The sequence below is a fragment of the Piliocolobus tephrosceles genome, chromosome 8 (assembly GCF_002776525.5).
Source record: "Piliocolobus tephrosceles isolate RC106 chromosome 8, ASM277652v3, whole genome shotgun sequence".
NCBI classification, from domain to species: Eukaryota; Metazoa; Chordata; class Mammalia; order Primates; family Cercopithecidae; genus Piliocolobus; species Piliocolobus tephrosceles.
The window spans coordinates 89520870-89545389 of record NC_045441.1 but is presented as its reverse complement, the minus strand read 5'-3'; the positions used below and the strand labels follow the sequence as shown (position 1 = coordinate 89545389).

General features: G+C 33.5%; 1 protein-coding gene across 1 annotated transcript in view; it reads right to left on the bottom strand.

The window, feature by feature from the left end:
* PCLO (piccolo presynaptic cytomatrix protein) overlaps positions 1 to 24520 on the bottom strand; it is a 398423-nt gene that overhangs the window by 85957 nt on the left and 287946 nt on the right. The window contains exons 11-13 of the mRNA XM_023226631.1: positions 3214 to 3322; positions 2641 to 2708; positions 1355 to 1569 (exon numbers count right to left, since the gene is read on the bottom strand). Of these exons, the coding sequence (XP_023082399.1) occupies positions 1355 to 1569; positions 2641 to 2708; positions 3214 to 3322 (392 nt within the window). The remainder of the gene's footprint in view (positions 1 to 1354; positions 1570 to 2640; positions 2709 to 3213; positions 3323 to 24520) is intronic.

Below are 24520 nucleotides of genomic sequence, written 5' to 3'. Positions count from 1 at the left end.
TGCCTGCCTTGGCCTCCCAAAATGCTGGGATTACAGGCATGAGCCAGCATGCCCGGCCACAATGTATACATATTTTAAAACCTCATGCTGTACAGTATCAACATATATGAGTTTTATTTGTTAATTAAAAATAATTTAAAATTTAAAAATATAAGCAATATTGTATGAGATGGTTAATTGCTTAATTTAAAAAGAAGTTGTTTTCAAATATGTTCAAATTATATTTTTATAACATAGAAACATCTACAAAACAGAATTTAGTATTAATTATGTTGGTATTTTAGTTGGCTAGTTTATGAATTATTTTTAAATGATTATCAAAATAGAGCCTCTATAAGGTAATTATTCAAAATTAGCACATAATTGCTTGTGGTAAAATGTAGTTGTGTTAAAATTTATTTCAAAATTTAGTCTAACTGCCCTTGAAATTACTTTGTTTATGAAGCTTTTCTATATTTAGTTTCAAACAAATCATTTTATGATGCAATGATTAAGGTCAACCTACTTTTGTTGTTTGCTTCTGAATAAAAGGATTATCTTTTTGGTGACATCTGCTGTATTTTTATAGTTAAAAAACAAACTTTATTTTTTATATCTGGTCACTTGTCCTAAGCATATATAGCCTATCCTTCCCATATATTTCACTACATAAAGACAAACCTTTATTCATGTTTAAACAAAAGGACACTTTTTTTCCCATGTATTTATCAACTACAGGGATAGTTTTTCTTAATAATCAAATCTATGAGGGAAATCATAAATTGTCTATATTTCCTCTGCTTTTTATAAGGTTAAAAAATAATTTTTTTTTTTAATTCCCTGGCGCTTTGAAACAATAGCATTGGAAGCATTTGTTTCGAATGAAGATTTGCATCAATAAAAAATTCTTAATATGGAATTGAGGATAAAGTTCAAAGTGGTGATAATATGTTACGGGTTTTCCTTGTTATTGTCTTAAATTTTCTTTATCGCTGTGTCCTTTTTACTTAATTATAAAATCTAATGTAATATGTACCTTTTGTTTCCTAAAAGATGCAAAGCTAATATTCTATATACAAAGCTCAGATACATGCAACAACAAAGAGAGCCAGAAAATATAAAGTATCAGAGACATTTTTCAAGTTCCTCACAATAACTACTGAAATATTTAAAAGATGTAGAAATACATCATCCTGGTACATCTTGATGAGTTTTGTACTCAGAAGAGAAAAAATGTTTCTTGTTTTGACAGATCATGTGGAAATGAGAAATCATAAGAAAAATACTTTAGAAAATGATATTTTATTTTCTATCTCTGGTCTGAATAAAGAGCTAGAAAACGAGTGGGTCAGAGGTCACATCAAACACTCCTCACCTTGCTGCTGCTGTGCTTCTTTTTGCTCACTGAGGGGGACCCTGGTTGCCCAGGGCTGGGAACGGAACTGGATCCTGCTGATGTAGGACCTGAATGAACATGAGATCCTTTTTCAACAACCGATGACAGAACCAGCGGTGACTGCTGTAGTGAAACCTTCTGGAGTTCTGCTGCCAACTGCTTAGGATCAACCCCTGGGGATTTCGCCTTATCCACTGCAACAAAATGAAATAGATTTACGTACTTCCCCATAATACCATGGAACTATGTGAGTTCTAGGTGACAAAGGTAAAACATTACCTATAAAATAAGCTAAACTTTAAAAATGAAATTAACTTAATTGCACTTTTATGTATCAGTTTCTAAGGAAGTTTACAAGGCTCTGAGAAGAGTGACATAATGCTGAATTACAGAGGAATAGTGAAGTTCCTGTTGCATCTTCAGAAAAACGTTTTTAATATTTTACATAGAGAATTGTTTGAATGATGCAATATCCTATTTTATCCATTGGAAGTTAATTTGTATGATTAGCTGCTTTTCCTTCCCTAAATTTCACATCGTTCTTTCTCTAAGGAGAAAACTTTCTAAGGGGAAAGTTTTAATGGGTTTATTTACATTTACAAATGTATTAAAATTCGTATAGCACTTGGTCTATTCTGGTTAGTGCAATAACCCAGACTACTAGAATTGTGGCTGTAAGAGTAGAAAGTGCTCAACAAAAATTTATTTAACATAGGAAAAAGTGATATTTTTAATCTTACAATAGATCTAACAAATTTGTAGATTATATTTGTTATCCAAGAAAGAGTTAAATCTATCTCATCGTGTACTTATGAAATTACATGTTGATTTTTGTTTACTATAAAAAGGCAATGAAAAGGTTCAGAAATAAGATTTTTTTTTTAATCCAGTTATTCTAAAAAGAATCAAGTATGCTCTAAAAATTATGTAAACCCAAAAAGAAATGGCTCCAAGCATTACTTTCAAAGGATGAATTCATATTTAAAGAATTAAAACTGTGAATTCATGCAGCAAGGATTTTATGTGAACTTGTTTAAGGGGACTAACATGCAAATACATATTTCCCGAGAATGCTAAAATTGTAGCTACAATGCCCTAGATTTTGTTTATAATTATATAAATATATTTAACAATCTATTCATAACTTTATCTCTGTCTATATCTGTGTTTATGTCTATATCTTCATCTACAATTACATCTGCCTCTCCAACTACTTCTATATCTATCTCTTTATTTACAGTTGAAACTAAATTTCTTTTACCTACCAGCTTTTGGTGGCTCATGAAGTTCCAGATGCTGGGGATTTTCAGAATCTGATAGCATATTGAGGTCCCTAAAAATTAAAACAAAACATTAAGAAAGATATTGAGGAAATCTGAGACAAACAGCAGTTTTTTCCAACTACCCTTAATTTTTTTCAGTAGGTAAATGAGAAGTGGTTAATGATATAAAGCAACTCCAAAGCATGCTTACCCTCCTAACTGAATATATAGTTGCAATGCTGTTAAAAGTCAGAGCTGATAAAAATGATTATTTAAGGTGAAATCTTTATGAATTAAATGTAAGTTCATTTGTAAATACATATCCATGAAATCTAAATGGGTTCAGGCTTTCATTTAAATGAAGCACGTTTCCATAAAAGCATGAAAGGGAAGAGGCTGTTGACACAATCAGAAACTAAGTTAGCTGAATTCTTTCTATGCTTTAGGCTTTGATTCACTTTATTTTATAATTACAGAAAATCTTGCTAACTGGCAAAGGTTCCACCTTAACAATTTTAAATTAAAAGAGTCATGGATAGCCAAAAAATGGAAACAGAAAGATGGGGAAAAACTCACAGTCTTACACATATTTCTGCTTCCCCACTTTGCTGACTAATGATATTCTGAACTTCTTCATATGTTTTAGAAGTCAAGGGAATTCCATTCCATTCCAATACTTGCATCCCTAAAAAGACAAATTGAATATAAAATCAAATGTGTGCTATCTCTGGTCTGGGTACATAAGGCATCGAAGACATTGATTTGCATTTAGAAGTCAACTCAGCACACCATTTCAGAGAACATCAGTTCCAAGTTCTCTGCAACATTAATACCAAAACCATGATGTAGTTTGATCTTATTAACTTACCTGAACACATAAAATATATTTAATACAACATGCAAAATTTTGCTTTTGAAAATCTGTTTAGTATTATCAAACGCATGCATTCTGTTCACACTGCCATAAAAAACATTATTGAATGTATAATGCTTGGACCAATTTTGTATAGGAAACAAACCAAACAATTAGAATTCCCAATATAATTTTCCTGTGGGGAACAAGCTACTAGAAGAATGTATTTGGTATTTTATCATGAAATGGGAGTAGTAGAAAAAAGTCATTTGGATTTCTCCATTTCAGAAACTGTTGTAGCTTCTATTTTGTCCAGACGAAATAGAATGCCACTTCGTGTCTTTGCCTTCACTGCATGCCAGACATCCCTGAATTGAGGAATACTAGGAATGTTATAGGAAGGGCAGCTGCATGGGTATGTGACCTGTGCACCAGTACAAGGCCCTGTGCTCAGAAAGGCCTATGCTTGGTTTAATGCTCTATTGTTGTCATCTTGAAATTCTTAATAACATTTGAACAAAGAACCCACATTTTAATTTTGCATTGGGTTTTATAAATTATGTAGCTGGCCTGGCCTGACCTGGTCAGGGCATTTCATTTTTCCTCTCTATCTAAAAAGATAATTTCATAGAAAAAATAAAAGTATAACATAATTAATATTTCAATATTTTACATCTAGCTTCTTTGGTCCATTTTATGTGAGCTGTCAAAATCATTGAGGGGTCCATGCGTGGCATGATTCACATTGTTCTGACATGCAGCTATGTGAACTGGGTATATATAGTAGATGAACCCATCCAAGGTAGTGCTGAAGTATTTGTGAACTCTACCAGCTTTTTTTGAGAAAAATGTCTACATACCACAATTATGTTGTTGAACCATTAGTTTTTTTGTTTTTTTTTTTTTTTAGACAGGTCTTTGTTGCCCAGACTGGAGTGCAGTGTTGCGATCTCTGCTCACCACAAGCTCTGCTTTCCAGGCTCAAGGGATTCTCCTGTCTCAGCCTCTCAAGTAGCTAGGATTACAGGTGTGTGCCACCACGCCTGGCTAATTTTTGTATTTTTAGTAGAGACAGGGTTTTACCACATTGGCCAGGCTGGTCTCAAACTCCTAATCTCAAATGATCCACCCGCCTCAGCCTCCCAAAGTGCTGGGATTACAGGCATGAGCCACCATGCCTGGTCTGAACCATTAGGTTTAAAACGAGCTTCACAGATGCCTGTGTGAAATTACCTATTGATCATCATTGGCTCCAATGGGAAATTCTAAACATGGCATGATTGTATCTTTAAAAGTTTTAATGATTATGATATATGTTAGAAAGCATATTATCAGTTGCAAGTAAGAAAGGGAAAAGCTTTTAAACTATAGTCAAATGGTAAAAGAAGTCCATAAAAAGGCTCACAATAACACAAACAAGAATGACTTTTCTATAACTTACTCCAAGGAAACTTTATCTTCAGATGGGCCTTAGGTTTATTTCAACAATCCCAGGCTGTTGTACATATAAAATGAGAAAATTATGTAAAAGACAGTGACAACACCACTAAAGAAAAATATAGCACGCTGAAAGAGGAAAATAAAGCACTTTTTTAAAAAAATAAGGAAGAAGAGTACATTAATAAACAGATGATTTTGAATTCAAAGTTATTATAATTCAGAAATTGCATTGTCACATTTCTGCAGGAGCATACTATGAAAAGGAATAGTCACTTATTTTCATGCTTTTTCTGTTGAATTTACCTGTTCATTCTTCACATGCCAAAATAAAAGGGCAAATTTACAAAACATAATTATCCCGTAAAATTTTTAAAAATACTTCTAAAAAACTACTATCATTAATAAAATTTCTGAAAAAATTATACAGATAACTAGGGTCTTGCCTGGATAGATACCTGACACCGTAAACTACATGATCTGCTCCATACCACAATACACCAACGGAAATTCTTTTTGCCCCACCTCAGTTTCCCACCCTAGTTGTTTCAGTGCTGCAGTTCAAAAGATTGGGACAATTGTTTTATCCTGGCTCATTGCCCACAGTGAGACACCATAGAGAAGATGACCACTGAACACAGTCATTTAGTAATATTTCCTTTTCTATTGTCTATCTTCCTACAAATTCTATGAGCCATATTAAAATAATGAATGATATACAGGTGTAACTAATCACTCCTTGTTTATCTCAAAAGAGGTCCTAGTAGGTGTGAAAATTAAATATGGCTTTCAAATATATATGAAAAATATTTGTTAATTGTAAAATTATATAAACTATTTAAAAATGTATGCAAAAATGTGTTGAAAATTATTATGCTCTGTGGATGTTCAATATTGCATTTTATCATTTAATAGGTTTGAATGTAAGCATTTTCTATCTCAAGACAGCTTTTTACACTGCCTTTTAGAAAGATTTTCTGGAAAATAGTACCCATGTGAATTATATTTATTATTTAGTTTTATGAGTAAACATTTGTATTTTCTTTACATTTAAATTATTACAAATTTCAGGTATGAAAGTGCACAGATGAGACTTCAATTGAATTCCTTGAAAGTATCTATTTTAATAGCTTTTTATTATTATTATTATTTATTTTTTGAGGCAGGGTCTCGCTCTGTCACCCAGGCTAGAGTGCAGTGGTATGATCTCGGCTCACTGCAACCTCTGCCTACCAGGTTCAAGTGATTCTCCTGTCTTAGCCTCTTGAGTAGCTGGGATTACAGGCACCCACCACCACTCCCAGCTAGTTTTTGCATTTTTAGTAGAGACAGGGTTTCACCACGTTGGTTAGCCTGGTCTTGAAATCCTGACCTCAAGTGATCCACTGGCCTCAGCCTCCAAAAGTGCTGGGATTACAGGTTTGAGCCACCATGCCTGGCCTTTAATAGCTTTTAATAGGAAATTAAGACAGTCTGGATTTTTGCTGAATGTGTAGCAGTGATGATAGGATTTTTTGCAAAGTCTCTCGCTTAATAGGCTACTAAACACTGAAAAAGACAATAATTAGGTAATTCTAGAACTTTAAAAATATTAACATAAAATATTCTCAAATATGTGTTTTCATAACCTCTAGGATTACTTAATACTCTATGCTCCTTAAAAGGGCAAAAGTTATTCCTCTCTTTATAATATCAAATTTCATGTTATGTTATTTCTTGATCTATATTTAATATTTACCATTACATCACAAACATCTTATTGACTAAAATTATTCAGGTAGTTAAAACTCCTACAGGTTACTCTACACCCAAACATATGCCACACAAAAGTTCATGACGTTTGTTCATTTTATTCATTCCACATGTATTTTTCTAACACTTCATATGTGGTAGGCACTACGCAATTCATCACCTTTGTTTATGCCTAACATTTTATGATGTTATAAAAATTAATAAAAATGATAGTCTACTAGAAAACAATGGGAAATATCTAAGCAATTAGTAAAATAAAGATCATTCACACAGGACGAAGTTCTAAAACTTCTGCAAGTATATGAAGAAAACCCTAGATTCATTAGTCATTAGAAAGTGCAAATTGAAGTCATAATATATTACCTAACTGTCAGCATATTGGGACATGTTTGAAAACCATAAAATACCATGTGTTGATTGGGATGTGGGATTGGTGACCTTGACTTCATCAAGGAGATATTCTTGGTAGATGGTTGTTCTGGTTTATTCTCTCTCTATAATGTGACAATACTATGACTAAAAGTAGATAAAATAAAACAACCTCTTGTTTACAATTTGTAAACATGTAATTATTTTAATGAGAATGCACATGAGTGCAACTGTTCTGGAGGGCAGTCTGGCAGAATGTAGTTAAATTAAGCATATACACACTCTATCACCTAAAAATTCTCTTTGTGGGTATATATTTGTGAGGAGGTAGAGGTATCAAGCGAAATAAGCATTTAGAGTACTGTGAATGCTCATGATGAAAATACTTGGCAGGGGCTGGAAGAAACAGACCATACCAGGTGTTAACACCAGAAGGTGGATCCATCCTAACGTCTTTGCCAAGTTAAAAACAAGTGAGAAACAGGATCTGACCTATAGGGTAATGGTATTTATGTTGATTTAAATAATATGCACGCAAAATAAATCATTACATATTTATGAATAAATGCCAAGCATCTCATAAATTATAATAGTTGTTCACAGAAGGGAGAGAAGAATGGGAAAATAAAATAAGATAAAGGAAAATGAATATGTTAATAGATGAATAAATAAATGAAAAAACACAGGAGTAGACCTTGAAAAAAATAAAAGCCCAAACCTAATTTAAAAATATGTAGCATAAATTGTTTGAAATTTGTTTGCTATCTTTTCCATACTAAGAATATTAATCATGACTATAGTTTAATTTTCCGAATTTGAACAACCTCTCTCAGGAGTCTTCTATAAAGCACTAGCAGCAGCAGCAAAAGATCAGTTGAACTTGGCCATCTCCCCTGGCTGAGTCAATAGCAAACACATCTTGCAAGTGGGTCTCAAATCAATTATACTAATCGCTCATTCATTTTAATGTTAGGCAGTGTTAACGTATGAGAAAGACATAGATAAGTGGATTTTATTTTTAAAGTTTATATATTTTTCGTATTTTACAATTTTGATCTATTTATATATTTATATAAAAGTGAGAAAGGTAAGAAGGATGGAAGAAAGGAAAGAAGGATGAAAGAAAAGAAGTAGTAAAAAGAAAGTAAGGGGGGAAATCTTTGATAAAGGAAAAAATTAGTATTTGAATAGTATCCTGCTTATTTACAGAATAAGGAGATACAGTCATAATAAGAGATTCAAAACTAAGGTATATTTTCCTGAGTACATTTATTTTGAAATATACAATAAACTATTTGTGATGGTTAATACTGAGTGTCAACTTGATTGGATTGAAGGATGCAAAGTATTGCTCCTGGGTGTGTCTGTGAGGGTGTTGCCAAATCAGATTAACATTTTAGTCAATGAGCTGGGAGAGGCTGACCCACCCTCAGTCTGGGTGGGCACCAGCTAACCAGCTGCCAGTGTGGCTCGAATAAAGCAGGCAGAAGAAGTTGGAAAGAGAAGACTTGCTGAGTCTTCCGGCCTTCATCTTTCTCCTGTACTGAATGCTTCCTGCCCTTAGAACATCAGACTCCAAGTTCTTCAGCTTTTGGACTCTTGGATGTACATCGGTGGTTTGCAGGGACTCTTGGGCCTTTGAACATTGTTGGCTTCCTATTTTTGAGGTTTTGGGGCTCAGACTGATGCACTACTGGTTTCTTTGCTCCTCAACTTGCAGACGGCCTATCATGCGACTTTATGTTGTGATCGTGTGAGTCAGTTCTCCTTAATAAACTCCTTTTCATATATACATATATCCTATTAGTTCTATCTCTCTAGAGAACCCTGACTAATACACTATTGTTAAGTATATTCACTGTACTGTGCTATTGAAAACTGGATCTTAAACTTATTCTCTCCAACTGAATTTTTGTACCCATTAACCAACCTCTTCATGCCTCACTTCAAATCCTTCCCAGCCTTTGGCAACCATCATTTTATTCTCCATCTGTATGAGATCAACATTTTTAGCTCCTACATATGGAGTGAGAACACGCAATATTTTACTTTCTATGACTGGCTTATTTCATCTAACATAATGACCTCCAATTCCAGCCATGTTGCTGCAGATGATGAGATCTCATTCCTTTGTTTGGATGAATAGAATTTCATCGTGTATACATGTACAATCTCTTTACCCATTTATAAAATGTTGAAGTTGAAAAGTATTGTGTTGAAGGGCTAATCTCATAATAATATTGCCATTTTTCATTATTATTATTGCTATTATTATTATTTTTACTCATGGTTCAAACAAAACTTAAAATAGAACCTCAATATACAAAATATATAAAAATCAGCCGACTTTCATCAAAGCAGGCTCAATCTGCCTTCTAGCCCCCTCACCATTCTCCAGGTCCTATTCAATAGGTACTCTTAGACACACCTTGTTTCCCTGATGTACATGGGTTGTGAGTTTAAAATAACATCACAACTTGAATAAGGGCATAAGAACAATTGCTATTAACTAGGACACTGTTTCTTGAGATATACTGTAAGGAAGGTACTCTGAATTTCAGTTTATTGAAAATGAAATCTTAATTTCATTTAAAATTAAATTAAAATTTCATTTAAAATTAAATTAAAAACTAAAATAATTTTTTTTTACCCAATAACTATAGGAATAAGGCTTTCAAATAGAGCTCTGTGTAATATTTAGCATTAAAAGTTAAAATTTGCCTCTCTCTCAATAAACAGAATACACACTATTTTTATATAGACAAATATCTTCTTTATCGGAAGGTTTATGAGCCACCTTGCTGTTGGTAGTTGACTGTTGACACTTTCTTTTCACCCTAATCAAATTGTGTTCACATGTAGTTTTGTTATTTACTAGTTGTGGCGCCCTTGAGCAAGTTGGTTAATCCTCCATCCTTGACTCCCTCAAGGGGATTGTACTTTCTAGATGACTGCTCTAGTTTTCTTTCCATCCTATGATGGAGAGTACAATATGACAGAATGGGAAACACAAAACAACTGCTTGTTTACAAGTTGTGAATATGCATTTTTTGAGCTGAAGGTTTATATAAGACATTTCAAAAATACTTTAGGATCCTAAAATTTCCATTTTGTTCTTAATTATTTTCCTTATCTATAGCTGTTCTCAACATATATAGTAAAACTTCCCCAAGCATAGAAATCATGTCATCTAATTTTTCTTTTTTGCACTTCCCACATCTCCTCTCATGGCCTTCTCAGTGGCAGTTGTCCAGGTTCTTTGGCTTGGTCTTGGCTCCCCAGGACTCTAATGGTATCCCCCTTACCTAGTTCCTTTTCTCTTGGCATTGTTACATTGTTAGATTTGTAACATTTGGATTGGTTAACTTAGCATGGTACATCCAATCTGCAGTCTGAATCTAAATTTGGTTTAAATCTACATGCCAAGCAGACAAATATTTATCATTAATGCCACTAAACCCAAAGTTGATTTAAAGGCAAAATACCAAAATTTTACTCCATTATACACTTAAAATACGTGATAAGTCATAATCTTATCTCTTCATAATATAAAGATAATATAATTTTAAACTCATTAAAAATTTTAACACAAATTTTATAAATGAATATTCTTCCAAATTTTAGTAGTATTAAATATACATATATAGGAGATTTGCAGTATCACCCTACCCTTTTGCTTTAAGTCACTGTATTTTTATATTGAATATAAAATGAATGAAACAGATTGCTATGTAAACTTATATGCTATGATAATCTACTCTGTTTCCATCTTTAGGCAGGACTGTTGACAATAATTCTTTAGATAAATGTTATACAGCATGGATATCTTTTTAAATTGCTCAGAATTAGAGAAGGTAAATTCTATATTTGAAACTGTCATTGATTTGGGATGTGATCTTGGACAATTTACATTCCACGTACCTTCTTTCACACTCAAATTTTGTGAAGAACAAGCAATTAAAATTAGCAAAGTGTGGCTTGTATATATAAACTCCTAAATGAAATAAATTTACATATTTTTAAAACTTTTTATCACATTTTGAATAAAAAAATTAAGAAATATCAAAGACTACAGTTGAATGGTCTGAGCTGACTGGTATTTCTTTACTAGGTCTGAGTATGCTGAAAGTATTTGGAGTCAATGACTTTTTTACTCACCTATCTAAAATAGATTTAGCTCCAATCACAAAAAAAGTATAATTGTAAAATAAACAAATTCTTACTTACATTACAGTATTAATGGTTAACACAAAAATATTGTTCAAAAGGATTTCATGAATCAAATGTATTACAAAAGCACAAGTCACAACCATTTTTTAGGCTAATGTTATATGGTAAGCAAGATCCTTATAAGTACTCTAGTTTTAATCTGTTATACTATATATTTAAAAAGTGACACCTAAGAGGTGACATGACTTATCTAATATCCCACAGAATGGTTGTACAGAAATATGAACCCCAACTATCTCCCAGGCCAATACATATATCAGTAGATAGAAAAATTCATTAAACTTATGCCAACTAAACCTACATGCTAGCCCACCTGAAGGCAAACTATGTTCAAATAAGTGAAACTTAGCAAAAATAACATATATTATTTGTAATGCCATTTAAATTACAACACAACATGATAATTTGGAAATTGTATTAATTGCCTACATGCTGATATTATTTGGAGACTTGGACATGCAAAAACTGAGGACATTATTGAATGAAGAGAAAGTTGCTGTGGGATATATCACTTACGGCGAGTAAACAGTGACAGAAATGACCAAAATTTGATTGGGTCTCTTATCTCTTTTCCCCATCCCACTCCCAGAAGGGAAGACAGTGTCATATTTCTCAAGGTAGATTGATGCAAAATTATGCTGAACCTTACCGGGAAGGAAAATAATGTAAGAAGTATGAAAAGAATAGGAGGTGCAGAGTCAGTGCTAGGGAGGAAATGGTGGTTGGAGGTTCCAAAAGAAGTAGGGACTGGCATCCTGCTTACTCATATTGTCTACGGAAGATGTCTAGCATATTTTTTTAAATAAAATTGCCAAGAGGTGCCTTTAGAAAGTTGTACATCAGATTCTGTGACTCTCAGTGAAGGCAAAACTACTCTTGTGAAAACTTGGGCACAATTAAGGGAGCCACTCATTATCAGGGAAGTGTGCAGGCTTTGATATTGCACTCTTAGTGGTGTGGACTGATGTACAGAGGCCCAAACTCCAGTGTTCTAGAATGTGTAATACCCTCACTTGGAAGTTCCTCAAGGCACTTGGGGCAGGAAGGACCAAATGATGAATGCAATTCAATTTCCTACCAACAGATAAAAGAAAGATTGGAATTGATTACATTTGATTTACAGAAAAAGTAATATTTCTTGCACTTGAATATGACTGGTGCAAATATATGCTTTTTAAACATACTTAGCATGAATAAGGGAATATAATTAGCCATGATTTGTGGACTAACCTGTTAGAAGATTATCATGATAGGATTCGATTTCCAATCACTATGACCACTAAAACAATCTAGTCCAGTATTTTCTTGAAGGATTGGTATAGATGCCAAAAGCCACTTTATAGCTACAGTTCATTGTATTTCTCATTCTATGTGTTATTTGAAACAGACTGAATCAGAAAGCAGCTGAATGAGGCAGAATAAGGGATATGAGTATATTAGTATAATTTGATTGACCCCTAGAAAATAATATTACATGTGGAGTTATCCAATAACAGATATGTAATGTCATTCTCTCACTTGAGGTAGATTGCAGTTTATAAGTTTATAACTTCTTCTTAGTTTAATATCACAATTTATTTCTTAGAATGCCCAGAATGGATGCTTTTTACAAACTTTCTAATAAAATGATATTAACAGATTAATACTGGTCTGCTGTGGTTTGAATGCATCCTCAAAAACTCATGTTGCAATTTAATTGCCAATGTTATGGTATTGGGAGGTAGGTAGGACCTTTAAGAGATAATAAGGACAAGCCCTAATGGATGGATTAATGCCATTACTTGAGGAGTGGGTTAGTTATCCCAAAAGTGGGTTCCAGATACAAAGGATGAGTTCAACCTGATTTCCTTACTCTCTCTCTCTGTTGTATGCTTACTTAAAAGAGCATGCCTTTCACTATTTCATGACACAGCAAGAACAGCAAGAAGGTCCTCTCAAGATGCCAGTGCTGTCATCTCAGACTTACCAGCCTGAAGAAATTTGAGAAATAAATTTCTTCTCTTTATAAATTATTCAGTCTCTGCTATTCTGTCATAGTAGCAGAAAACAGACTAAAATACTATCAAATCTTATGAATACCATAACCAGTTAACAATAATAAACTAAACCAATACTATATGGATTGTATAGAAATTAATAATTAATTGAATGGACTTAGGAACCTAGGGTAGTTAATGCATTTAGGAATGAGAAATGCTTGCCTTAACTGTTGCCTCCTCTGCTTTAAGTATCCTTACTGAATTATTAATAATTTAACCTTCATTATGTTGATAATCTTTATGATATTCATATATTCTGTACTGTTTCTTTTTAACTGTTAGTTAAATGTATCTTACTACTCAGATGATAGATTTTAACATAAAATATCATCAATTTATACTAGGAAAGTGTTTCCTAACAAATATAAATGCTATTTGAACTAGTGGCAAAATCATCATCATTGCCACCGCCATCTCCACTGGACATAGATTTAGGGACAATATAAATTTCATTTTATAACATCATTTGACAGATAAAATACCCAGAAGTTTGCTTAGATTACTAAGGTATAACTTTAAATCATGTGTAAAATGAGACAAAATGGAAATCATGTTTCTGAAAAAAGAAGTTATAAGAAAGAAATCTCTCAATCAAAATTTAAGAGTAAAAGGAAAATTCAAACGTATTCATCCTATAGTATAAGAAAATAAAATGTTTCTTTTGACAAAGGAGGAGATAGGTTTTATCACAACCCAAATATTAAAAGTATGCTTCACAAGAAATAATACAACATGGTCAATTGCTATGTATAAAAATGTTAATTAAAGATTAATATTTTAATTGAAGAGGGAGAAACACTTCAAAACTCATTGTGTAAGGCCAGTATTACCCTGACACCAAGGCCAGACAAGGATGCTGCAAAGGAAAATTACAGACCAATATCCCTGATGAACATAGATGCAAAACTCCTCAATAAAATACTAACATACTGAATTCAACAGCATATTAAAATGATCATACACCATAATCAAGTGGGATTTATCATTGGGCTGCAACAAGATTTCAACATACATAAATCAATGCATGTGCTATACATTAAAAAAATGAACAACAAAAAGCATATGATCATCTCAATAAATGTAGAAGCATTTGACAAAATTCAACATCCTCTTATGATTAAAAAAAAAACTCTCAACAAATTGTGTATACAAGGAATATACCTCAAAATATTAAAGTCCATGTATGACAAATCTGCAACTAATATCATACTCAATGATGGAAAGTTGAAAGTTTTTTTCTAAGACGTGTGTATCCATTCTCATTAATTCCATCAACATAGTACTGGAAGTCCTACCCAGAGCACTGGGAAAGAAAAAGAAATAAAATACATCTATACTGGAGAAAAAAAAGTAAAATTGTCTATTTGCAGATGACATGATCATATATATGGAAAACAGTCAAGTCTCCACCAAAATACTGTTATAATTAATAAACAAATTCAGTAAAGTTACAGGATATGAAATCAATATACAAAAATCAGCCTATACTATACTCAGCCTACACTATGAACTTCTAAACACTGACAAACTATCTGAAAAAGAGATTTTAAAATATCATATATGATAGCTACAAAAAGAAACTATTTATGAATAAATTTAACCAAGAAGGTGAAAAATCTATGCACTGAAAATGATAATACTGATGAAAGAAACCAAAAAAGACACAAATAAAAGAAAAAATATTATGTGCCTATGGATCAGAAGACCCAATATCATTAAAATGTCCATGCTAACCAAAGTGATCTGCAGATTAAATGCAACCCCTACCAAAATTTCAATGTAATATTTCATAGAAATAGAAAAAAATCTTGAAATTCATGTGGAACCACAAGAGATATGCTGTCTACGGGGTGAGGCTTGGCTCCTCTGCCTTTGGAAAAGGCAGGGAAGAGTGGGAAGGACTGCATCTTGTTTGAGGGCCAGCTCAGCTGCAATACAATAGAACACCAGGTAGACTTCTAAGATTTTTGACTCTGGTCCCTGGCTCCTGGATGGCACTTCTGGACCCACCTGGGGCCTGGTGGACCTCGCCACCCTGAAGGGAAAGACGCAGGCCTGGCTGGCTTTGCCACCTGATAATTGTAGAGTTCCAGGGCTGTGAGTGAACATAGGCAGTAGACAGGAAGTGGTTATAGTAGGCCATGGGCAAGATCCAGGGCTGTGCTGGCTTTAGATCTGACCCAGTGTAGTCATAGTGATGTTGGCCACAGGGGTGCTTGTGTCACTCGATCCCCAGCTTTATGTGGCTCAGAACAGAGAGAAACTTTATGTTTGGGAGAAAGTAAGGGAAGAGAACAAGAGTCTCTGCCTGGTAATCCAGAAAATTCTCCCAGCTCTTGTGCTAGACCATCAAGGTCGTACCTTCACAAGTCTGCCAGAACCACAGCATTACTGGGCTTAGGGTGCCCCTAAAGCATACACAGCTTAGATCATAACATCAAGTCATTTGAAATATCTGGAAAGCCTTCCCAAAAGGACAGTTACAAAAAAGCCCAGAGAGTAAACACTACAATAAATACCTAACTCTTTAATGCCCAGACAGGAAAACATGGCCTCACCTAATGATCTAAATACGCACCAAGAAACAATCCTGGATAAACAGAGATATGTGACCTTTTAGACAAAGAACTTAAAATATTTCTGTTGAGGAAATGCAAAGAAACTCTAGAACACAGAGAAGGAATTCAGAATTCTATCAGATAAGTTTAACAGAGTATGAAATAACTAAAAGGAATCAAGCAGAAATTCTGGAGCTGAAAAATGCAATAGACACAGCTGAATAATGCATCAGAGGTCTTTAATAGAAGAACTGATCAAGCAAAAGAAAGGATTCGTGAGCTTGAATACAGGCTATTTTAACATACACCAAGAAGACATAAAAGAGAGAATTGTAAAAATAAAGCACACCTACAGGATCTAGGAAATGTTTCAAAAGGGCAAATCTAAGAGTTATTCACCTTAAAGAGGAAGTAGAGGAAGAGATTGGGATAGAAAGTTTATTCAAAGGGATAATGACAGAGAATGTCCCAAACCTAGAGAAATATATCAACATCCAAGAACAAGAAGTTTATAGAGTGCCAAGCAGATTTAACCCAATAACGACTACCTAAAGGCATTTAAAGATCAAACTCCCAAAGGTCAAGGGTAAAGCAGCAAGAGAAAAAAAAAAAATAACAGACAATAGAGCTCAAAATATCTGGTAGCAGACTTTTCAGTGGAAACCTTACGGGCCAGGAGAGAGTGATATGACTTATTTAAAGTGCTGAAGAAAAAAAACCTTTTACCTTAGAATAGTATATCTGGTAAAAATATTCTTAAAACATGGAGAAATAAATACTTACCCAGATAAAAAAAAGCTGAGAGATTTCAATACCAGAGCTGTCCTACAAGAAATGCTAATTGGGGTACACTTCAATCAGAAAGAAAAGGACAGTAATGAACAATAAATAATCACCTGATGGTCCAAAATTCATTGGTAATAGTATGTACACAGAAAAACACATATTATTGTAACACTGTAACCGTAGTATGCACACTACTCTTATTCTAGGTAGAAGATTAAATGCTGAACCAATCAAACATAATAACCACAACAACTTTTCAATATATAGCATAATAAGATATAAATAGAAACAACCAAAAGCTAAAAAGTGGGGGGATGAAATTAAGGCATAGAGTTTTTATTAGTTTTCTTTTTGCTTGTTTTTTTATGCAAATAGTGTTAAGTTATTATCAGATTAAAATAATGGGTTATAAGATAGTATTTGCTAGCCTCAAGGTAACCTCAAACCAAAAAGCATACAATATATATGCAAAAAATAAAAAGCAAGAAACTAAATTATATCACTAGAGAAAAATCCACTAGAGGAAAACAGGAAGGAAAGAAAGAAGGAAGAGAAGATCAGAAAATAAACAACAAAATGGCAGGAGTAGGTTCTAACTTATCAGTAATAACATTGAATGTAAATGGACTAAACACTTCAATCAAAAGATACAGAGTGGCTGAATGGGTGAATAAACAAGACCCATTGTTCTGTTGCCTACAAGAAATATACTTAACCTGTAAAGACACACATAGACTGAAAATAAAGGGATGGATATAGATATTTCATGCCAATGGAAATCAAAAATGGAAACCCAGAAATTAATAACAGGAGGAATTCTGGAAACTATTCAAATACATAGAGTCACTATACTTAGAAAAAGTAGATTTCAAGACAAAAGCTATAAGAGGAGACAAAGAAGGTCACTATATAATGATAAAGAGGTCAATTCAGCAAGAGAATATAACAATTTTAAATATATATGCACCCCACACTGGATTACCCAGATACGTAAAGGAAATATTAGAGCTAAAGAGAGAGGTAGGTTCCATTACAATAATAGCTGGAGACTTCAAAACCCCATTTTCAGCTGAAAATCAGACAAAGAAACATGAGACTTAATCTACACTATAGACCAAATGGATCCAATAGATATTTACAGAACATTTCATCCAAGAGCTGTGGATACACATTCTTTTCCTCAGCACATGGATCATACTCAAGGATAGACCACATGTTAGGTCACAAAACAAGTTTTAAAACAGGCAAATAATGGAAATCACCAAGTATTTTCTCCTACTACAATGGAAAAATCTAGAAATAACAAGAGGAATTTTGGAAAGTACTCAAATACATAGAAATTAAACAATATGCTCCTGAATGACCAGTGGATCAATAAAGAAATTAAGAAATTGTAAAAATTTCTTGAAACAAACAATAACAGAAACACATACTAAAACCTATGCAAAAACATTACTGAGTGGGAAGTTTATAGCTATGTCTACACCAAAAAGAGAAAAAAGTTGAAATGAAAAATCTAATGATGTATCTTAAAGAACTGGAAAAGCAAGAGCAAACCAAACCCCAAATTAGTAGAAGAAAACAAATAATAAAGAACAGAGCAGAAATAAATGAAATCAAAATGATAAAAATACAAAAGCTCAACAAAACAAAAAATTGGTTGTTTGAAACAGATATATGACAAAGTGCTTAACACCATTGATCATTAGAGAAATGAAAATCAAACTACAATGAAATATAATTTCACCCCAGTTAAAATGGCTTATGTCCAACAGACAGACAATAACAAATGCTGATGAGGATGTGGAGAAAAGAGAACCCTTGTCCACTGTTGGTGGGAATGTAAATTGCTACAATCAATATGGAGAACAGTTTGGAGGTTCCTCACAAAACTAAAAACTGATTTATCATATTAACCAGCAATCCTACTGCTGGGTATATATCCAGAATAAAGGAAATCAGTTTATTGGGGAGATATTTGTATTCCTATGTTTACTGCTACACTGTTTACAACAGCTAAGAATTGGAAGCAACCAGAGCAAGACTCCATCTCAAAAAAAAAAAAAAATGGACGCAATCTAACTGTCCATCAACAGATAAATGAATAAAGAAAAGTTGGTACATATACACAGTGGAGTACTATTCAGCCATAAAAAATAACAAGATCCAGTAATTTGTAACAACACGATGGAACTGGAGATCATCACGTTACGTGAAATAAGCCAGGCACAAAAGACAAACATTGCATGTTCTCACTTATTTGTGGGATCTAAAAATCAAAAGTATTGAACTCATGGATATAGAGAGTAGAAGGATGGTTACTAGAAGTTGGAAACGGTAGTAGGGGGTTGGAGGGAAGGAAGGTGAGGATGGTTAAAGGGTACAAAAAATAGAATAAATAAGACCTACTATTCAATGGCACAAAGAGTGTGACTATAATCAATAATAACTTAATTGTACATTTAAAAATAACCTAATGAATATAAATGTATTGTTTGTAACTCAAAAGATAAATGCTTGAGGGCATGGATACCTTATTCTGCATGATGTGCTTGTTTCTCTTTGCATGCCTGCATGAAAACATCTCATGTGCCTCATAAATATATATTTACTATTTATCCAAAGAATTAAAAATTAAAAAGTTATACTTTGCTTATATTGGAGCCAATTATGCTACACGATTATTATGAATGATATAATCAAAATTAAAAGGGTAAAGTGGATGCATAATTTCTTTCATAATGAGAAGTGTCAAAAGATGTAAATAACATAGAGAAGTCAGTTCAAACAATAAAAATATCAGTAACCATTTTATCATCCTGAGGGAATCTTCAAAGAAATAACATTATGTGTCAAGTTATTTCATAAAAAGTGCAAATATTCTGTTCTTTGTATCACAATGAAGAATTAGGAAATAATTCACTTTGACTTGGTAGATGTTTAATAAATAACAAATGTCATTTGATCATTGACTTCTATTTGAAAAGTTATCAATTTCTTTAATAAATAGAATTCAATTCCAAATGCTATCAATCAATATTAGAATGTATACAACATCCTGCAATAATTGATTTTCCATTGAAAAATAAGAATTGGCTAAGAAAAAAACAGTTCAACAGCAATGTCTGCCAATTGAATAGAATACAACTTAACTACATTCCCTCCAGCTTTCTAATATTCATGTAGAGAAATTATTTCTCTAATTGTAAACAGGATTACAACTGTAAAAGTATTGGCAATATAGTTTTATATGAATAACAGAGGGTTTTCATGTGTATACCATTTGATTGGTGGTTATTTCAGTTAAAAGGAGTAAAATTTAACCCATTTCACTTGTGGTAATACGTCTGGTATTAATAAGGAGCACCAATACAGGACTCACACAAAAAAGTTATTTTGCCTATTTTTTTTTCTCATTTTATCTTCACAGTAATCTAATTAAACAGATAGGGTAAGTAAATCCCCATTTTCAAAATAAAAAACCCCACAGTTTTAGAAGCCACATTTGGTGGCAGTTTTGAAAAGCCAAGTCTCCTCATTCCTCATCTAAGTTAAGTAATTTTGGTATTATAAAGGCTTCTTTAATGTTTAAGTTATATGGAATATCTAATTATAAACTTCTGGCAGTTTTATAGCTAATATTTTAGATGTAAGTACATAATCAATATAAATAAATGTATTGAATTATAATAAAACATCACATCAAGTCCACAAATATTTAGTCAGTATGTGACAAAGAGGGTACTAAATTCTGGGCCACTTATATCAATCAGTTATAACTTCTGACATGATTACTCCTACCATGGAGTAGGAACATCATGAACAAATGCCCACAGAAGGCAAATAACATCATGGCTCTGGGATCAGAGTGGGGCTGGTGGGTGTGTAGACTGGAGGTGAGAATGGATAAAGATGAGTTTGTATAGCTGGAATACGTTGTGGAAGGCTTACGGCTAACACTGTATTTGGACTTAATTAATTTGCTAATATTAAGACATAAAAGGAAAGGTTTACAATAATTAGATCATTATTTTAATAACCTCTTGCCATATGGAGAGGAGGTATGCATTTCTACTCCAACTTCAGCAGGTTAGTGTCAGTTTCTTTTGTGTTTTCTCTGTTTCTTGTACATACTTTTATTGTTATCCTCAAAACATTATATTTTAATTTATTCATTTATGTAATTGCCTCTATTGTGACAATGGAGACATTAGTGAATGACAATTTGCTGAATGAATGAATGGATAAAATCAGAGACAGACTGGAAGCTCAGAGAATGGTTAAAATTTAACAAAAATAAGACAGGAATTCAAAATTGCAATTGACTATTAATTCTTACATGAAATACAATTTTCAGAAAATATTGTCATGATGAAAAAATAGGACTGCTGAGAATCAGTTCTTGGAATCAATATAGTACTTAAATTCATTTCTTCCACAGTTTATGAATGCAAACTGTCTAAGCACTCTATGAGATTGAGAGATTTTTTTCACTTTTGTTCTCATAAATAAAGTGATATTGACACAGACATAATTTTCTTAAATAAATAAGTATTAGACAATGATTTTCCTTCATAAATATTAAAACTGGCTCTTGGCTGCCTTTTATCCTACTGAGATGCAAATTACAAATGATAGAAATAAAAACATATTGAACTGCCACCTGTAGAACCACACAAATGCCAGGCTTGGTGGCTCAACCTGGAATCCCAGCACTTTGGGAGGCCAAGGTGGGCAGATCACCTGAGATCAGGAGTTCGAGACCAGCCTGGCCTACGTGGTGAAACCCCGCATGTACTAAAAATACAAAAATTAGCTGGGCATGGCAGCGGGTGACTGTAATCCCAGCTACTCAGGAGGCTGAGGCAGGAGAATCACTTGCACCAGGGAGGCAGAGGTTGCAGTGAGCCAAGATCGCGCCATTGCACTCCAGCCTGGGCGACAGAGCAAGATGCTGTCTCAAAAAAAAAGAAGAAAAAAAAAAAAAAAAGAACTACACAAATAAACATTTATATGGTATAATTCCTACTAAAATATGTGTATTTATTGTGTTAATTTAAAATAAGATGTAAGACTTAGATGCAAAATACTCTGTTGGTTTGCTGTATTATGCAGGGATTTAAGTTTTAAATAAATGGTGAAGGGATTTTGTCTTATAAATGTGAATACCTAACAAATGAATGAACATATTGAGATCATTTTCATTAACTAAATTAAATATACATATTGTGTTGATATATATGTATATCTATTATACATATATATAACTATTTCTCAACACCTCCTCGTTCTCACCTTGGTCTCAACTTATATAGGTTCTTAGCAACTCTCCTCGCTTCTACTCTTTACCTCTTTAAAACTATTCCTAATACAGCAGTAAGAGTGATCCTATTTAAACATCATTCAGCTTATGTCAGGTCAATTGCTTCTCATCTCACATGAGTAGACGTTGAAATCCTTACAATGGCCTGCAGGATTTGACCCCTGCTACTTCTCTGAGTTTTGGTATTCGCTCTCTCACGTGTTCACTCAGTTTCAGCCACGTTGGCTACCTTTCTGTCTTGCTGTTGTTGGCACACACCAGGCATGCTCTTGCTTGGGATATTTGTGTCCTTGTCACTTCTCTGCCTATAATGCAAGACAACTCCCAGATCATTCTTTCCCATCCTTGGTGGCTTTATTGAATTTTTGCCTTCTTGCCAAAGCTTTCTCTTACCACCTCATCTCAAACTGCAACCACATCCTCCTACATGCCATACCCACCCTCTTTGATATATTTTTCTCCTTAGCATTTATTACCATCTAATATATGACACTTAAGATATTATAATATATGAAATATATTTAACATTTATATATATTAATATTTGTTATTACTTGTCTTAGCTATTAGAATATAAAACCCATGCTTTCTTCACTGAAGCCCTCACATGTCCAAGAAGAGAAATTGCTTTATACAATATGTACTAAAAAAAAAACTTTGAAAAAATGAATGAATAAATAATGGCATTCAGCAAACTCAAGTGCTGTGGCTGACAGTGACTAGGATTTGGGGAATGAGTAGAGTATAAAAGGAAACAAAAGTAGCTTAAGAGGAAATAAAGGAATCTTATTTTCTTTCACTACTCTCAGTGAAATTTTATACACACACACACACACCTTCAGTATGCATTTCTTAAGTACGGAAGTAAAAACTTGCATTCTTGTAAGCTATTGTTTCCACTTCAGCACTTATCATTGTATCTGGAACAGTACTCCATTACTATGCTGAACAATTAAAAGTTAATGAAAATAAATGAGAATCTTAAAAGATCTGTATAGTTCCTTGACAGTGTCTTGCCTTCAGGAGCTTACAGTCTGCTCTTAGAAACTACCTGAAAGTTACCTGGAATTCTTTCAAGTGGGGGAAATATCTGTAAGCTCCATTGAGTCATGGTGTTGGTTCTAATGCAAGCAGTCAACCAATGTATTCTGCATTTCTTTAGTTCTGTATTTTCTTTCAATGAAACTAAAAGAATACATCTATCAAAATTAAATGGAAGACAAACATCATTCATTTAAAAAAAAGAGTTTTGGGCCAGGTGTGGTGGTTCAGCCCTATAATCCCAGAACTTTGGGAGGCTGATGCAGGAGGATCGTTTGAGCCCGGAAAGTCAAGGCTAGCCTGGGCAACATGGCAACACACCTGTCTCTACAAAAAATTTTTAAAAAAGTAGCACATGTGGTAGTGCATGGCTGTGGTCCCAACTACTTGGGAGGCTGAGGTGGGAGGATCGCTTGAGGCCAGGAGACTGAGGCCACAGTGAGTAGTGATTGCGCCACTGCACTCCAGCCTAGGTGACAGAGTGAGATCCTGTCTCAACAACAACAACAACAACAAGAGTTTTCTTCCATTAAAACTATCTTTGTCCTAGTTCTTCATATTTATTTTATATTTCTCTAAAATACTTAAGACCCTGATCCTACTCTCCCCCTACAATGTATATCTTGCATCTACTGCATTTCTGGGCTGTAGGTATCTTGAAAGCAAGGAAAAATCATATCGTTCTATATTATTTTAGGATACACTTGTACAGTGTAATTACTAAATAAATGTTCTACTCTATTTGCATTCTGCATTATTTCCAGTATTCCTAGTATTTTCACTTCTACTCCTTTACAACAACCATCTCTCTGAACTTCCTGTTTGTAACTTCCATCTACCTTTTCGGTATATTACTACTTCACATCAGTATTGCAGTTAAGTACTTCAAAGTCCTGCACCAATAAAGACAACATCTCATGCAGGAACGAATCCAGGCTTCTTAAGGCCTAAAACGTAAAATTTTAAGAAAAAATGTAAGATTATAAGTACAAAATTAGATATAAGTGAATATTTTTAAAAAGGAGATAAGAAATAACAACAAATCACAAATGTTAAAAAGCTGACAAATGTCACAAACACCACATATTTATAAACCCTTCTTAAAGCCTTGTAATGGGCTTATAGGGAAGGGAGGTGCCCTAAGACTTAACTGTTTTCTCTTACGATTTATCCACTTCTAGACTCACTTATTTTTTCATTTACTGTAATTAGTGTCACATCCTTAATTCTAATTCTTGGATTTCCATCTCATATAACATACCCAGCTTATCACTGCTTGTATGATGCTGCCTCATCTCCCATTTCCAAGCCTTAAGAAACTATGGTTTTCTTAATGTTCAATCTCTCCCTCACATCTCTTCAAAAGGTAACATACCTCATAAGTCTCTTATGTTTAATGCTAAAGACCCAGGGAGTTTCTGTGATTTGACAAAGGTCACACTAGCAGTTGATGAGAAAGAGTGGTCCAGAAACGGAATCATCTGACTCCTACATC